This window comes from Bactrocera tryoni, chromosome 1 (genome assembly GCF_016617805.1).
Source record: "Bactrocera tryoni isolate S06 chromosome 1, CSIRO_BtryS06_freeze2, whole genome shotgun sequence".
NCBI classification, from domain to species: domain Eukaryota; kingdom Metazoa; phylum Arthropoda; class Insecta; order Diptera; family Tephritidae; genus Bactrocera; species Bactrocera tryoni.
The window spans coordinates 25,250,561-25,270,029 of NC_052499.1; the positions used below are offsets into that span (position 1 = coordinate 25,250,561).

Sequence of the window (19,469 nt, forward strand, 5' to 3'; positions counted from 1 at the left end):
TCGGCAATTCTTTATGAGCGACACGACAAATTCGTTGCTCCCGCGCAAGTTCTTTGAGCGTTTAAGCAGTTTTGACAATTGCACAGTCGGACAGCCAGACAACAGTAATGCGTTATGCATACTTAATTGGGGGGGACGCTTACATAAAAGCGCATTCTTTTTCGATTGTACGATAATAACAATAATATTTGATGACATTGTAAATATTACAAAGGAATTATGTAAGTTAATTTGCATAAAATAATTTTGGCCTTCAAATTTGTGATGACATTTAAATGTGACTTATGCAACAGCAGGCGAATGACACTGAGTAAACAATTACAATTTGGAAGTCATGTGTGAATGCTTTAGAACGCAAACAGAGCGCGAAAGACAGCGAACTGTGAAGAAGGGAATGCCGCTACAGGCTAAAAGTCGCAGTCGAAAAAATTAAAAAGAAAAAAATGTGTTTTTATAAATGAATATGTAAAAGAGAGTGTCAAAACACAATGCATTACAGTTATGTCATAATGCAATTGGAATTTTTACACGCACAAAGGCGAGGAAAATACCAGCGTCGAGCACTATGCAGTTGAAAGCATTGAAACCTTAAGTAATATTAGTCCAGTCATTATAGTAAGTTCACCTATGGTAGGTATACCCTACCATATGTAGGTTTTGAGACAACTTTAGGGTGTCAATATACAAGTATTTACAGACATATAAATGGGTATATCGAATTCCGAGATTCTTACCTAATTTGAGCTTAAATGACTGGACTATATAAGAGTTATATTCGATGCGACAAGGTTATGATAGTGACAAAACGAATAAGCAACTGATCGAAATCAAATCAAGGCATAGAGCCTAATAAACGGTTAGTAAACTAGGTCAACTAGCTGAAATAAAATCAATAAACATCGTGTCCTTAATCTAGATAATACTTACATTTTAACTAAAAACAATGAAAATCATTAACTCGGGAAATATCGAGGCAATAATACCTTCACAGCTTAAAAGGATATACCAAAATCTTTAACAGGATTTTGGTGATCAGTTTGAGTGGCACCTATTATAGGCTATGGTATTTCGATCTGAACATCATCTTGATACAACTGTGGATTTGGACAGCGACATGTATTTTCTTGATTTTCGAAAAACCTCAACTGCTCTAATCCCTTAGGAATATGGAGAGAAAACAAGCCAACTATTAGATCAATTCAGTGTCTTCCAAGCGAAGATCACAGCAATTAATGAAAGTCTGTTTGTTCGGACAAAGAGGGTGCTTAAAAGAAGAAATATATTAATGTTTACAGATAGCCATAGTCTTTCGGTTTTCTTATTGTTTCATCGAAGATAATGAAAGAATGTCTCGATCTATTGGTGGAAATAACAAACTATATCAAAATGAACCTACATTGAGTTGTAGAATATAGTAATATTACAGGCAACTGCGAAGCAGATGAATCAGCCAGATCAGGCACCACTTGACAATTAGAATCAGATAAAGACAGAATATATGTATATGACTTTGGTTCTTTGTAGATATTTAAACGCCAAACATGTTGTAGATATAGCTGTTTCCCGATGGAAACAATCCTTGTTTTTAGTAGTTTTCAAAGATAACCAAGCTCATAGAGAATTACTAACAATTGCCTGCTGTACTGAAATACTCTCCTGCATGGCGCTGCATTTCAGAGCTCGGTTGTTGTGGCGCTCCGATTCGCTCATAAAACACCCCATTTTGACAAAGAGTGAACTATTGTATTTATATTATATTATTTATTGTATTTAATTAAATCATATATTTATATGTTTCTATGTGACGTTAAATTATACCACATATGAGCGATTTTAAATGCAAATACCAAACAAAATGTAATTTTTTTATAAGGAAAATATCATAAAATCGAAAAACAAAAATCAATATTAAATATAAAAAATTAAGAAACTAATAAAAAATTAAAAAAAAAAAAAATGAAATAAAAACCAAAATATTTTGTTTTCCCCTCGAAAGCCACGAGTGTTGTTATGTGTCACTATTTAATGATTTTCAATTAGCTCGCCTACCTTCTACTTCATTCTTTTTTTGCCATTTCTTTCTACTCACTTATTTATATAAACAAGCATTTATTATGATTTTTTATCAATTCACCTCTGTTATTAAACGCCAGCTCTAATTAATAGCGTTGGTTTTGCTATTTATGCTAATTAAACAAGAAATCTGTCGGCGATCGTATAAAAACAATTATTAAAGCAAAGGGTGGATGTTTTTTTGTGAAGAAGAAGCGCTTGTTGACACTGAAGTGGGAAAGCATATGTTTTGGCTATAAAAGTTTCCGTCATTAAGAGTAATAAACGCATATGTTGATATTTATTTGTATAGCACATATTATGATTAATTTGCTTAAGGTTACAGAAATGAAACTTTAACACGAATTCAGTTAATTTCCTAAAATTGAAAGAGTGGCGAATCGAATAAACAACTGGCAGAGATTAAAAGATGCTCAACTCCCAAATCTCTTGTCACTTGAAATTGAGACCGTAAATCACCTACCCGACTTTGACAGTTGACTGGATTTAGGATAGCAATTCGGAGCATTTGGAATTAGGTTAAGTTCGGTTAAGAGGTCGATCCTAACAGGGATCTGGGATACCTAAGAAACCTCAACAGCAATTCAGTCGCCAACCAGCGGCTGTTAAGTGCACACGAAGTCCACTGGTACATTGCTAGTATTGCCAGTGACCCCGCTACGACCAGGCACACAAAGGAGTCTGATGAAGAACTAGCTTGACACTATTTGCAGTGAGGACAAACACTTCTTTCAGACACTAGCTTTCGTTAGTTACCGAGCTCAGAACCATAGAACATTATTGTCTTCACTATGGCTTCATAGAGCCAAAACACCCTTTTCTGCGAGAAGCGAGAAGCGCCAGTTTTTCTCTAAGGCAACCGATCCCTATTCTCTCTTCAATATTTGGCCTCCAAGATAGCTTTTGAGCGCCACCGGAGGAGGGCAGAGGCCTGCTTGGGATCTTATACCTTATGGTAAAAAAAAACCATTTCAGTTTTAATTGAGTTGATGGCTAAGCCGTTTTTATTGGCCCAATTGGATGCCATGTTGAGGTACGCTTCGGTTAGCTTGTAGACTGTAGTTAGAATTTTCCATTTTTTCCCCATAAGAGCGACCATAAGAACAACGTTGTTAGCTCCGTTTAAAATGGTAGAACACGAAATACGCAAACCCGATAAAATGCTAATTCTAAAACAATTTCTTTTATTAATTTTTAATTATAAACTTGAGACAATTTGTTTAAGCCGGTATCTGGAATTACATAACAAAATAAATTTTAAGTCAAATGTTAATTCAATTATTTTTTTAGTGCTTAATTTGCAGTCCTGATTGCAATGAGTTTTTTCTTGTAAGCAAAGAGTTCAATTATTAAAATCATAAAAAAATTTTCAAATCTAAAATATGGGCAATTTGCATATAATTAATTTTAAATTTGCATAAATTTATCAAACGATTTCTGCTTAACAACAGCTTACTGTTGATTCGATTTTGGCATATGTTTATTCACAGAAATCTTGTTAGACACGCTTCGGTTTCGAAACTGTCAAACAAAGTTAAACAAGAAATTAAGCTCACGTGAGTTTTTCGAAGCGAAATGCAAATTTACACACATTTTAAGCCACCAAACACCAAAAATACTTGTGGAAAACAAGCGCAGATTATTCATGATAAAGCTAGGCATAAGCCAATGACCGGTTGACTCAATTTGTGGAACTAGTTGCTGGGCATACATACATACAAATATGTATTCTTGGTTGATAGACAAATAACAAGAAACAATTCTGAGCGCTGTAAAAGTACACTGAATGCACCAATTTAGTTCTAGCATACCATAACGGCAACGCAGGCAAACTGTCTTCAAATTTCCTTGCAGAAGTTTCTGAATTGTAGCGCGGGCGCAAAGGAATGCATATTTGAAGATAAAAATATTTTTGTAAATTTCAATACATTCAGAATCTGTTTAATTATAAAAAACCATAACTAAATTTCACGAAAAAAATGAGGATGAATTACGATAGTATGAAATTAAATAAATTTAAAACAAGTAAGGAAGGGCTAAGTTCGGGTGTAACCCGAGATTCATTATCCGTCATATACATATTTTTTTATTTTGCTGTAAAATTAATTAGATTAGTAGTTCCTGAGATATGGTTTTTGGTCCATAAGTGGGCGACGCCACGCCCATTTTCAATTTTTAAAAAAAGCCTGGGTGCAGCTTCTTTCTGCCACTTCTTCCGTAAAATTTAGTGTTTCTGACGTTTTTTGTTAGTCGGTTAACGAAATTTTAGTGATTTTCAACATAACCTTTGTATGGGAGGTGGGCGTGGTTATTCTCCGATTTCTTCTATTTTTGAAATGTATATGGAAATGCCTGAAGAAAACGAAGAGTTTGGTTGACATAGCTATAGTAGTTAGTAAGGGGCGGGGCCACGCCCACTTTTCCAAAAATATTACGTCCAAATATGCCTCTCCCTAATGCGATCCTTTGTGCCAAATTTCACTTTAACATCTTATGGCTTAGTTATGACACTTTATAGGTTTTCGGTTTTCGCCATTTTGTGGGCGTGGCAGTTTGCCAATTTTGCCCATCTTCGAACTTAACCTTCTTATGGAGCCAAGAAATACGTGTACCAAGTTTCATCATGATATCTCAATTTTTACTCAAGTTACAGCTTGCACGGACGGACGAACGGACAGACGGACGGACGGACAGACAGACATCCGGATTTCAACTCTACTCGTCACCCTGATCACTTTGGTATATATAACCCTACATCTGACTCTTTTAGTTTTAGGACTTACAAACAACCGTTATGTGAACAAAACTATAATACTCTCCTTAGGAACTTTGTTGCGAGAGTATAAAAATCAAATAAAATAAAATAGGACAAAATTAAATTAAATAACATAATATATATAAACGGAGAGGTCTAGCGAGAGTAATCTTTTCAATCTTCTACGTTTTAAACCATTGTCCAACAGTTGAGTCGCAAATATATTTTTATGATTCTCCAAACGGAAGAGGTAACATCTGCTTAATTTTCGATTTCTTTACAGTAAACAACTTTCCATCCCGGTGGAGGACATCGTTTCTCTTATACGAGTAGAAAGAAGCCCCCACTATGGTGCGCAGAGCTTTATTTTGAAAAGCTTGAATTACTTTTAAATTTGAATTCGCTGCACTGCCCCAGATTTGAATGCCATTCGTGCAGATCGGCCTAAGTATTACCTTATAAATTAGCAACTTATTCTTCAGACTGAGGCGGGATTTTGGCCTAAGGAGCCAGTATAGCTAACTTCTTTTTATTTTTACGAGATATTTCCAAGTGCGTCTCTTATCAATTGTAATTCCCAAATATTTTGCGCATGAGTTTGTTGGTAACAACTAACCATACTATAAAGTCACTTGAGGGCCATTTGTCAATTTGTTTGTGCTTGTTTGTTACTGTTCGTACGGAATTTACGGTGTTGATGCCAATGTTCCATTTGGTAAGCCGCGGTTCTAGATCATTTAATTGTATCAGTAGTTTTTTGGAAACAGTATTAGAGTGCCCACTTGATGCTAGCAGTGCATTATCATCAGCATAGTATGGCGTCATTGTGGATTTGATCACTGGAAGGTCTGCTGTATAAAGAATGTAGAGCACAGGGGCCAGTACACTGCCGTGGGACACACCAACACGAACAGGTTTTCCGGGTTTCAGAATTAAAATAACCACAGCACATTTCCAATGCGATAGGGAATGCCAAAGTCTGAGCATTCGGTTTAAAAGCTTGACATTGCCGATTCCTTTTTCGGGTAACGCTTCAAGTGCAAACGCATTAATTCTGTCGTAACCTGGTACCTTTTTGTTTGCCAAGCTATAAAATGAAAAATTTATTCCAAAATTTTACCTGCCCTAATAGTATTCCAGACAACAATATTGTGAATTTCTTGCGCCACGTTCTCAAATAATTGTATTCGCGCAAAATGCAAATTTAAATGTCATATTATTTTCTGCATACGATAGTACATACACACATATGTGCTTCGAAAACCTGCCTGGCTAAGACCCGACTTGACCGATCTATTTTTAAAGCGCAAAATAGGTTTACATCAGCAGCCACCAGCCAACAGTCACATCAGCCACCAATTTGCGTTCGCCAAAGTGTTAATCAGAGATATAGAGGCCACCGTGATTCAGGTGAAACACTCGAATATTGTAAATATAAATAGCAAAGTGGCCGCAGTCGTCGAAATCGCAAGGAGTCCGTGGTTTTGGCGCGTAAATCGCCGAAATGTTGAGCAAACAATTATCGAGTGCCAAATGCTGTCAGCAGCGGCTTTGAAAACTTAACTTGTTCATCAAAAGCAATTTGTTTATCTAATTCGAACCTAATGACTGGCTTTCGCCTGTGCATATGTGTGTATATTTAGTGATAAATTCATCAATTCCCATACAGATTTCACCGCTACGCCTGGCTATAAACGATTGTGCTAATTTTGTTTATAAACAAGTGATTTTATAAGCATCACATAAGTGTGTATGTGCGTCAATATATTTGAAGGAGTCGCATTTTTTATGCAGCAATCAGCAGAAGTATTTCGCTGGAGCATAGTGAAGCTCTTTTCGCCAGAAATACACTTGAAAAATTTGTTTCCTTTATTGACGTAATTCATCTGCGAGTGAACATGTGTATTTATGCTGCTACATACTTATGTTTATTTAAGTAATTATGTTTCATAAAAACTACTATATTTATCATACTTCTGGATATCAATTAATAAATAAATAATAGTAAATAAATACCTATATGTCAAAATACATACATATTTACATATGTACGTTATATTATATTTTATAATATAAATATTTTGTTTTGAAATTTTATTTAGTTAAAGGGAAGCGTTCGCATTAGCTTTTACACCCGAGCACAATATAGTCACATGGGTATTATAAAAGGAAAAGAAAGTTGCCAGATGTTTGAAAATTCTAATTTTAAAATTTAATTAAAATAAGTCCAAGAGCTAATAGCCCAAGTGATTAAAGAAAGCTTAGATCTGAAACCATTTTTGAGCAGAGTAGCCACCTATTTAAAAATATAACTTCATCAAATTGATAATATCTTTTTCGCAAGCCAAATTAATTTAGTTATGATTAAGATTATAATTGAGAACCCAGTTTTGCCTTACGCACAGCCGGCTACACGATTAACGATATACTCGATGAACGATCAGCTGTCATTTGCTATTTTATCAATGCACACAACCACATTTACAGCATGGACAACAACCCGCGTTGAATTCCAGTTTAAACTCGATTAAGAAGTAATGCACTAAAATAAGATTTATATTTTCTACGGTAAAACGAAGTTGTTGGTTTTGTAGCGACAGAAAACATGTCTAAAGTAATTTGGAGAAATACTGCTGACAGAAAGATAAAAATCCGCGTTTGTACCGGTTACGTAGACGCATCTGTGGCGGAAACGGATGATAGATCGATCTAAATTGTCGTTTTATGCGAGCAAAGTTCAATTAATTGCACATTAAACTCCCGAGAGAAATTACTATACAATTTACAATGTGGATATTTGTATAAAATGGTTATCCAACTTAAGAGTTTTAATGTTATTAAACATTTCTGAAAGAGGCTGCAACTTGTTCAAAAAGTTTCATTCAATTATATTGATATAATATATGGAACTAGATTTGCAATTTTTTTCAAAAATAAATCAAACTAATTTACTTATAGTTCAATTGATATTCAAAACCAAATTAAATATCGATTTGATTATGGAATCTGTTATAGAACGAAAGAGCTGCAGAACCAGACACAAACGAGGTTGTTAAAACCCATAAATACTTAGTGGATATGCTCAATAGTTCGAACCGTTGACTATGCCGAGTTAAATGAATCTGTGGCCGGGTTATATATTTGTATAGAACTGTGCAAAATATCGAATCGACAAACAAGCCTATAAGTATAGATTTCTTATACTTACTACAAGTATATATACAAGGTCTGTCGCAAAAGAAACAGGACTGTTAAAAAACCAACAAAAAATTCATATTTTTCAAAAGTTATATTTTTTTATTCAAAGTAGTTTCCTTGTGCTTCGATACAGCGTTTAGCCCGGTCAATTAGCATTTCAAATGAGTGTTTAAGGTCGTTTTTCGATGACACTGTCTTTGTAGTTTATGTCCTTTCTTGACTCCTTAATCAAATCCTTACAATGTTGGAATCGTAGCAATTTTTGCTCTTCAGTCAATTTGTGCAGAACAAACTTCGAGCACACCTTCCGTAGACCCAATTTATCTATCAAAATGCGATGAATGGAGTCTTTGGTGATATTTAACTCCATTTCCATATAACGCAAAGAAGATTTCGGCTCATTCTTAATAAATTCCTGCACTTTTTCAATATTGTTTATGGTAATCACTGAATTTGGCCGGCCCGACTTCTGATCGTCACAGAGGTCCTCACGACCTTCTTGGAATCGCTTAAATCACTCATGCACATTACTACGGGATAGGCACTGATCACCATAAACTTTTTTCATCATTTCAAATGTTTCAGTAAACGTTTTCCCAAGTTTAAAACAAAATTTAATATTTGCTCTTTGCATTTTACGACCGATGACCAAAAGCTGCTGTCACTTTTTGATCGATAGCATCGATTGTCGTTATCCAATTGTCTTAAAATTTTTACGAAATGTCAACAAGAGATCAAACTTTTTATTTCATATACCTACCAATAGGTATAGGTGGCGCCACCAGAAACAGTTATATTTAGAAAGTTCTGTTTCTTTTGCGACAGCCCTTGTACCTACTAAAAGTTTAGAGTACCTAAACGACATAAATGGAATACTACAGGGAATAGTTATCAAACCACATTACAACTTTTCGAGTGCAATACTTATAAACGCAAATCTTGGATTTGTCATAGCCCTAGAAAATGTGAAAGTGCAAATATGGAAGAATTTCTGATAGTGTGGACGTAACATACGATGGAATGATCTGGAATCAAAAACACTTACTTATGATGATCTTTGCGTATACAAGTATATTTTGTGTATTTTCGGCCGATTTTCACGAAATATTGATTTTGTCAAGCAGGGATGCGGTTAAAAGTATTTTACCATCGAAGAGCAATGACAATAATACATCTAATTTCCTCTTTTCGGAGAGAGAGCTGGTAACAAATTAGATTATATGTTGATCACGACGGAGCGAGTAACGAAAGAATTGAAAAATCCATAAAAATTATAAGAGAATATTTAAAGGGATGCTAAGCCGAAACTTACGTACATCAAGTAAGAGGTCTGGAGATACGATAGTTTACTAAATTTCACATACAATTTTTAAAGGATGGTGCGATTATATGTATAGTATACATTTACAGTAACTATGCTAACTGCTCTACGCTATTTCCAAACAATTAGAACTCAAGGAAGTAGTTCACGAACGGATCGTGTTAATCATCGCAAATTTGAGGGAAAAAAACTTTGGAACATGGATTCACGTGCCAAGCTATGATGTTTTTTAAATACTAATTTCCACAATGAGGTTTTATTATTCAAAATAGCACAGACAAAAGACGCTAACACGTGCCCCCTAATGGCTAAGCTTTTAAAACCAATAACGCTGAGCGCTCAGCTGAGATGCCAGCCTAACCGTCGATCGATCTATTTCGGTGCACAAACAAACCGAATAAAATCAATGCTTAATTTATGCGCGTGAGTTGCTTACTAGTTATAGCGGACTTTGTCGAATTTAACGGCTAACAGACTAGAGCTAGCTGCTTGCGCTGAGAAGGCATCCAAGCTAAGCGCTGTGGCGGCGAACTGAGCGAAGCTGAGCTAGGTGTGTGCGCCGTTTTATGGTCATTTGCAAATATTTGGCTAACGTTAAGTCCGCCTTGGATTTGATCATAACCAAAACGAATTATTTGCCGCTGCTAGTCTGCTTTCGACCGCTGATTAGGCATATTGCCCTTGCCAATACGGATCAACTATTATTTTCTACTTTCTGCCACATACTATTTATCGGCGGTGTGTTTCGAAGTGTGTGTTTGGAATAAAGCGGTGCACTTGTTCCTAACTACAGGACAGTATTTACGGGTGGTATAAAATGGATTTCGATGCGTTGCTGGAGAAATGTGGCAACTACGGTCGCTATCAATTTGTGCTGTTGCTCGTCTATGGCTATACGAATATAATGTCCTCGATGCATTATTTCGCTCAAACGATCATTAGCTTTACACCGGAGCATTGGTGAGTGGAGAGTTCGTGCGTTGTTAGGCGAAGATTTATTTATGCACATATTTGTAACGGGATTTATGTATGTATATAAAAAACTGTTTTATATGGAACTGAGTGCAATGAAGTGGATTTAAATTAAAAAAATATGGCAAAAAAAAAGTAATAAAAAATTTTTTAAATATAAATAAAACTAAGCTAAGTTAAACTAGTTACTAAAAATTATTGGAAAATTTAAACAATAATAAATAATAAAAGTGAACAAGAAAGTCTTCAAGATAATTTTAAAATATTTCAAAATAATAAAAATAACAAAATTATAAACAAAACAAAATAATTAAAACTAAAAAAAAAAATGATATCGGGTTTAATGAATAAATAAAGAGCGAATTGCATATTTTTATAGTGTTGATATGCAGTGTCGTCCCGAAGTAAGTCCCATCTCACTTTTTTATTTTTTAAGAAAGTTAAGAAAGATAATGTTAACTAAGAAAATGTACAGAAAAGTGAGAAAAAACTGAATTGAACAATTTTAAACAATTACTCATGACAAATTTCGTAAACATATAATATATCCTTCAATGAAAAGGCTTTCCATAAAAGCACCTGATTTCGATATAGTGCCCCGAAATCGGCGATTCACGAGAAAAGGGCGTGGGCGAAAGTTCTGATCGATATCTGAATAATTGAGGATTCGTATATTTAAACTGTGGGACAGACGGACAGGGCGAAATCGACGCAGATCGTAATGTTGATAATTTATATACAGTGAAGCCGCTACTTGTGGATACTTGCAATAAGCGGACGCCTCCAATTAGCGGACACCTTCAATAGCGGACCTCTTTAATAAGAGGACCTTTCCCATAAGCGGTTCTATCTTTTAACCGGACAAAAATTCAGAAACCAAGTTTTACGTTAGGTTTTCAGAACAAATTCCGTTTTAATAACCGGACACTCTCATAGCCGGACGTGAACACTTTTTTACTACTTTTTATCATGCTGATCATTTGCACTTCCTACTCGCGCACCCCTACAAAAGTTCCTCTCTTTTAAAAATTCAGGAAATAAGTTTTATGCTTATGTTTATGGAAAAAATTCCATTCAAACAACCGGATACTCTCATAACCGGACGCAGATACCATTTTTTTTTACTACTTTCCAAAAACAGATTCGGACCTCTCGATAAGGGACAAGAAAATTGAATTATTGAACGAAAATGTAAAGAAAACAAGAAAAAACATCTAACCTCCTCTTATTTGCGGACAACGAAGATCATAAGCAGCCGAAATCTATATTCGAGTAATATGAGTACATGCATATCTTTATATATATAAATCTTCTGACCGTGTGTTTGTAATTGAACTGCTCCTAAACGGCTGAACCGATTTTGATGAAATTTTTTGTGTGTGTTCAAGGAGATTCGAGAATGGTTTAGATTCACAATTTGGTCCACTGGAAAATGTTTTTTTAAATTAATTTTTCATTTGTAATCAATTGCTAATTTTGGAATGTTTGACCGATAGATTGCGCTACCATTGCAGTATCCAATATTCAAACCTTAAATTGGCGTAAACGTGCAATAAACAACACGATGCCAAAGTAAAAGGCGACATCTGTAGACAAGTTTTCATAACGTGGATAGAGTTGTTCGTTCTTAAGTAATAAATTGGGTGATTCAATACATCTATGGGTAGCTATAACATTTTTTGCCAACTATTGGAAGGGGTATCTTGACAGGCAATTTAAAATTGCAAAAGATCGGGCATAAAAAAATAGCGGCATAACTGAAGTGTTGATAAAAAGGTCTATTAAAATTTGAGATATACAGAAATTTTTTCGAAGCATTGCAAGACTGATGCCATAACCTTCCCAGCCGATTTTTTGTCTTTCTACGCTTGAGCACCGTTTCTTAATATGCAGTCCACCAGGCTGACAATCGATTGGACTCGATTGATTTCACTGATGCACAGCCCAAATTCAATAGTATTTTTAACCCAAAATGCTTTTTGATTAATTTTTGTTGCTTCACCAAAAATGCGATTATTCCTTAACTAATACTTATAATCTAACTAATAGAAATCATATAGATGGTATTAGGAGTACTATTTATGTATCAGCCAAAGTAAAACATGGGCGGGTCCTCTAGTACCTACTTATGTAAAAGTATGCGGACGATTATAAACATGTTAAGATGTAACGGGATCTACACATATGTAATATAAGTATGTGTTTTTGCAAAACAACTAAAAGTTTTGATATTTTCATTCCAAAAGCTACAAATTTACAATTTAAGTCGCACTCGAGATATTAAACTTAATGATCTAAAGTTGATCTTTTTCCTGCTAAGACAATCTCGGTTTGTCAGAATTCCAAATATCACTACAGATGCAATATTATCAAACATATTTTGACAAGAGGGGAAGACATTTCAATAATCAAACTTTCAAAAACATTTGAGATTTTGTCCGATGTTAAGTAAGACCGTAGCGTAGCGCTGGACGACTTAAATCACATAACAACGTTGTCGGTGTTGACAAAGTTTCTAAGTAAAAATCAGCAAAGTGTTTATCCGAACGACTTTTTGTTAATCAACGAAACTATTAATACAGAAGACAAAAATATTAACATTGACATCCTCACTGACGAAAATGTTACTGAGAAATGTTAGAGAAACTGAAGTCAATTTAAATCCTATTCTGAAGTACCAGAACAACTTCGCCGCATTGAAAAATCTTTAGTATTGATGTTACTGGATTCAAGTTCGCCAAAACTTTGGAAAGTCAGCTTGAACACTATTTCATAAAACATAATTAAAAATTGTTATCTAATATACAAAAATATCGAGAGTTTTTTAAACTATTGGGACTAAAATCAAAAATATTTCGAAAAAAAAATTTAAAAAAAAATTGTATGAAAACTAATAACTTAAGAGTTTAATTTTATGGAGAGTTCTCCGTTTTCATTTGGTGGACTTATATATTTTTTTCATTTTTATTTTGATGGGGATTCCATTCATAGTTTATTCAAAAAATAAAAACAAACTCATAAAACTCTTTTTTGATGAGAATGAAACGAGCTTTATATTTTCTAGTATAAAATTCGTGTGAACTTAAAAAACAAATAAAAATAAAATTATCAAAAACGAAAAATAATTAATAGTTAAATAGTTGAAACACTCAAAACCTGATAATTTGAAATTAGAAAACCTGGTGGCCGTTAAGCAAACAACGCTTTGATCCAGACGCTTTGCAAGCGCACTTTTTAGACACAATGTTCGAACTCTTAATTGCCAATTTCATTTAAATCACCAAAATTATCTCTTTGCTCATTTAGTTCAACACACGAAAGCTAATTGTTTATTCAAAATTTTGAATCGTGTCAATTCGAATTTTATGCAAATAATCGAAACAATTTCTATTTGCATAACCTACAAAGCGCGTGATTTTACCGAAAGCGGGAATATTGTTGTGTTTTCTGCAATTCGGCTTGCGAATTTAGGAAACGAGATTATATTAAAAAGAAAAATAATTTGCATAATTTTAGCCGATCAGACATATTATTACATAATATTTTCTCTACTCAACACAACCAGGTGTAATCACGAGCTGCTCGAGAATCTCACATACACGGAAATACGCGAGATCTACTCGCAAATCGAGAATCCCTCGTGTACACTGTTGGATGATATTGTAAATGGCACGGCTGTGGCGTCGGATTTTGGCGAATGCGAAGATTGGATATTCAAATACGAAAATGGCTATGAGAGCGTGACCACCGACGTAAGTTGTTTTTGTTTTTTTTTGTTTTTGTACTTTTACTGCGACAAGACTCTAGTTTATTATAAACTGGCGTTTGTGCCTTTTCGGCAGCAGTTTTGGGCAATTTTCTGATTTACTAAATTAAGCGGCTGCTGGAAAGTCATTTACAGCTTAGTTGTGATCCGTAGTCATAACTGTAACCCAAACATCTGCTGATATATTAAAATATCTTAATTTGAATTCTCTTCTAGCTCAAATGGGTCTGTGATGATGCTGTCAAGGGCGCCATTGGACAATCCTTCCTATATCTGGGCTCAGTTTTGGGCACCATATTGTTTGGTTTTCTGGCAGATAAAATCGGACGTCTACCAACGATGATGTTAACCACAATTACAGGTGCAGCGGGCGATTTCATAACTTCTTTCGTGACAACACCACATGCTTTTGCGGCCAGCCGCTTCATTTCGGGCCTGAGCATCGACACTCTATTCTATATGAGTTATATTATGGGTAAGTTTTACATTGAGCTGTTACTCTGCTTTAACTATAGTTTCTTATTGAATGCTCTCGCTGCTAGTTTTCGAGTATTTGGATCCAAAAAAGCGCACCTTCGGCCTCAATATAATGATGGCGTTCTTCTATTTCTTCGGTCTGGTTATGTCACCCTGGTATGCCATTTGGGTGGGCAGTTGGCGTAAATATTTACTGATCGCCTCACTGCCAGCACTCGTGGTGCTCATCTATCCGCTCTTCATAGTCGAGAGCGCGCAGTGGTTGGCCACTAAAGGTGATTATAAAGGTGCCGTGCGTTGCCTCAAACGTGTAGCCAAGTTCAATAAGCGGGAAGTCGAGGAGGAGCACTTCGATCAGTTCATATCATATTATGAGGAAAAAATGGCTGGTGAGCACAAGGAGAAGGAAGAGAAAGACACATTCATGGGTCTCTTTAGAACGCCGCGTTTGCGCAAATTCACCTTGGTGCTCTTTATCAAATCGTGAGTAGAAATTATTGATTTTGTCATAAATAGTTTATATTCTAAGTATATTTCTCACTGCAGCATGATCACCACGATCTCCTACGACATTATCAGTCGCAACATGGAGGGTTTCGGCTCCTCACCTTTCCTGCTTTTCTCACTCACATCGATCGTCTACATACCGGCTGGCTTCACGATAATACTGCTGCAGAATCGCATTGGACGCAAAGGTCTGGCATGTGGCTCGCTCTTTGTTGGCGCCATACTCACCGCCATAACGGGTGTACTGCTCGCTATACTGGACCTGAAGGAAAATGCGGTATTTTTGGCCTGTATGGTTGGTCTAGGCCGTTATATTGCGATCGTTTCGTACGAAGCGGAGGCTCAATACGCCGCCGAAATTGTGCCGACAAGCGTCCGCGGCCGCGGCATGGCGAATATTCATGTCGTCGGCTACGCCTTCAGCTTCCTCAGCGCCTATGTCATCTATTTGAGCAACATCTTCAAACCGCTGCCGTCGATCGTCTTGGCAGTGCTGATGTTGTGCGGCGCAGCGTTGTGTCTGTTGTTGCCAGAGACGCTGAATCAGTGAGTTGACAAGCTCTTGAGGTTATGTTGGAGAGTTATAAATTGCTTTGCTTCCTTTTTTCTTACAGAAAACTCCCAGAGACGCTGTTGGACGGCGAGCATTTCTGCAGCGATGAGAAGTGGTATTACTTCCCGTGTATAGGACGAAAGAAGAAAGATGAAGTGGAGGTGACGAAACTGTGAAGTGGCGGCCGACGCGAAGGTATTACTCTAAGTTAGTTTAAGTTTAGGAAATGGCACTTAAATTCAATGAATTTGTTCTTCATGAGTTGGTGTGCGTGTGTTATATTATAATTATTATTAATTTGTATACTCTTTCATACTATACATATTTATGTATATAGAAACTTAGCCATAAAATAAAAACTCGTAAATTAAAGTAAATGAATTTGTTTGTCTGCGCGACATAATAAATTCAAACCGAAAGTTTGGACAAGTTATCAGTTTTACAGTTATATTGTATGTGTTCGTAATATTTCATGCTTTTAAGCTCAACTGATACGATCAAGCGCTGAAACATGCCTCATCAGACGCTTAAAAAATAATTTTTACGCTGAATGGGCTTATCACTCGCGGGAGATTTGTAATTTTCTATGAAAAAAGCAATAAAAAAGAAGGAAATTCACATAAAAAGCAGAAACGGCGTAGCCACACACGAGTGAGCTTGCACATTTGATCGTGTTGTGTGACAACTCTATTTTTCAACACTCAGCGGGCTCTTCAATTTTGGTAGAAAGCGAATCGTTTATACGAGCGTCGCGCATGCGTTGGTGTGATTGTGTGACTGTTGTCAGATTGGTTTCCGCAGTGCATCGGACAAAGTTATACAAACTACAATGATTAGAAAATAGTAAGACTTTGTTGATAAATGTAAAATTCTTAATTCATTCTTCAAAAGCTATGTCGTCTCGCTCAAAGTAATCCCCTTTGGACCTAATACACTTTAATGTTTTCAATTAACTCGAAACGGTTTCTCCGGGGCGATCGTTTATGTTGGCTAAATGGAGAGAACTCACACAGAGCCAAATCGGGCGGAACCAAAAATTGTCGGGCAATAATTCCGGCCTCTTTTTACAAATAGCTTCGCGCAAACGAAGCATAACCTCAAATAGTATCACTCGGAAGGAATTCGGAGTGCACCACACCTCGATATTTGAAGAAAGTTGTGAACATAACCTTTGTTTGACCTGCTTTGACGTGGTTTTTTCAGCTTCGAGTCACCTCTGCCACGATATTCGACCGATTGATTGTCTGTTGTCGTAATATACATACATATACACAGTTTGGTGGCACATCGCGCGCTGCATACAATATTTGGTCATCAAAATCGCTCAGCAGTGTCGGTAATTCGAACAAGCTTGGATGGGTTTTCCACTACGTTTACCCTAGTAGATAATGCGCATCATCAGAGATGCCGTAAAGAATTTACCGAAGTCGCTATATCTGCTGTCGCGGAGAGTACTGAACAAGACCGAATGAGTCCATTCGCAAATCATGCGCAATCACTTTGTGAGAGATATTGCGAAAGCTTTAGGGTTTGCGGGCTCACAAAATACAACTCGTGCAAGAATTGAAACCGAACGACCATTAAGTGCATCGCACACTCGTGAATTCTACTCTATGAGCAGCGGTAATATGTGGTCCATTTTCCTCAGAAATGAAGGCGGACATAATTAAGACATTAAGACTTTTCGTGGCTAAATTTGACGACATCAGCATCGACCTTTGGATTCAACAAATAGGCGCTACATGCCATACAGCCTACGAAATAATCGATTCATTGAAGAAACCTTTGTTGGACTGTCGTGGACCTGTGGCGTGTGTTCCAAGCGATTTAACACAGTTAAACTATTTTTATGGGGTTATGTGAAGACTCTAGACTACGCAGGTAAGACCGTGCCATTAGACCCTGGAAGAGAATATTTGGCACGTTTTTGTTGACATACGAATCAGTTGCTGCATTCAGTGCCCGAAGTGGAATTTATTGACAATCGCGGCAGTCACTTTCCCGAAATCATCTTTAAAGTTTATTTTTTATGTGTTCTTTGTAAATTTTATTCAATACTTCCTGCATGTTAGACAAAAATTAGTAATTAATTTTAACTCAACTAATTTAAATATGAATTTCAAGTAGCACCCACTTTAAGCACATTTTTGCACAAATTTTAAATTTTTCCAATCAATAATTGTTATGGTTGTTTTTTTGCTCAATTAAAATTTAAAAAAAACCGAGTGAGTCAACGAAGCAAATATACATACATACATATGTATATAAAGTTGAATTTGCATTACTATGTGGTTTGCGCATGCGCCACCCGCCTCAACTGCAGCGCACGCAGGAACACCCACCAAAAAGCAACGCGACTGTCTGCTGCGCACTGCGCGTTAGCGGCTTTCGGTCGCGCTTAAAGATCCGTATCAATTCAATTTCATTGCCTCTGTATACATACATACATACTATATCTGCATTGAGACATTTTGGTCACGCTTGCTATAAAGCGATAATTTATACAGAGAATTTCGAGCAAAAAAAAAAAGGAAAATGAAAACAAGAAAAAAATGCCAAATTGATATTGAGCATATCAAAATAAAATTGAATAAATAAACGTCGCAGTATGAGAGGTGGGAACTGTATAAATGCTTTTTCAAATCTCTACATGCTACTTGCCAACAGAAAAAAGCTCGATAAAAGCTTAAAATCGGCGACTGATAAAAGGTTCGTGATAACATAGAAATTCAAACGGCGTAATTGCGGCATAATTGTTTGTAAATGAATCGATGGAAAATCACAAGCCTACACGCACCAAAGCACATACATATAAATACTTGCATATATGTACATAAAGCGCCTCGCAAGCTGTTTTGCTCACTTCAGGCTATTTATGAACTCGGCCAACGTATTTTTAACTGTTTTCAACTGATAGCCATACTTTGCTGTATTTGAAAAAGCACTTTAACTATTTTTGTTCATTTTTTGATATTTGCTGTTATTTTTGCATATACATACAACCATGCATATGCATATATACATATGTATGTATATCTCGGTAGTGTATCACTGGTGTTAAGCTGATTGCTTTTTTGCCGATATTGGCATTTTAATTGGCTTGTTAAGAATGGTTTTTGTTGTTTTTATGGTAAATTCCTAACATATTTAGCGTCAGCAGTTAATGAAAAAGGAAAACACTCAAAGGAGAGCCTTTTCAATGATCATTTTAACAAATATGCAAATCATGTCTGCAAACATTTTGATGTTTTTAATGTCACGGAAGCCATTTGAGTGAGAAAACTCGTTGATTTTGGGCAATTGTGAGGTTTATATCGTCACCTAAAATCAAAACAGCGTATGATAAAAAAAAATCGAAAATCGCCATCAAAAACAATAACCAATATATAACCAAAACTTTACTATATCGATTTTCCTTCGCCTTAAACTTATGAAGCGTGATATTACGTTATTTCACATTTTAGGTGACGAGGTGATATTATCATGTTCGAATCTTAAATATTTTTAAATTATTTATTGTTTAAATTAGTCTCGTTTGGAAGAGTAACCTTTTACCCTGAAGTGCTAATTTTTTGGGTAGATGCCACCTATTATTATATAAATTATTAAACCTCACAAAGATTGGTTCTAATTGAGGTTCCGAGTTACTAATGTTCTAACATTTCTCAAATGTATTTATTATGAATTTCACTTTGCAGTGAATTGAATTTTTCAAGCAGTTAGAAATATTGAAAAAAGGTTTTCGATCGATGTATTTTCCAATCAATCAACTACTAAAATTTAAACAGGTGGTAACCCCTCAAAATATTTTCAAAACATATGGTTTCTTAAATCTCTTTAGCTTGAT

The 19,469-nt window shown here is 35.8% G+C and overlaps 2 protein-coding genes across 7 annotated transcripts in view; one reads left to right on the plus strand and one right to left on the minus strand.

Moving 5' to 3' along the window:
• LOC120766809 (dystrophin, isoforms A/C/F/G/H) overlaps window positions 1-19,469 on the minus strand; it is a 776,746-nt gene that overhangs the window by 47,528 nt on the left and 709,749 nt on the right. The window lies entirely within an intron of this gene.
• LOC120766814 (organic cation transporter-like protein) lies at window positions 10,165-15,802 on the plus strand. Its single transcript, XM_040092524.1, has 6 exons — window positions 10,165-10,307; window positions 13,885-14,071; window positions 14,302-14,560; window positions 14,628-15,045; window positions 15,109-15,615; window positions 15,684-15,802. The coding sequence occupies exons 1-6, from the start codon at window positions 10,165-10,167 to the stop codon at window positions 15,796-15,798; spliced, it is 1,629 nt and encodes a 542-aa protein (XP_039948458.1). The 3' UTR covers window positions 15,799-15,802.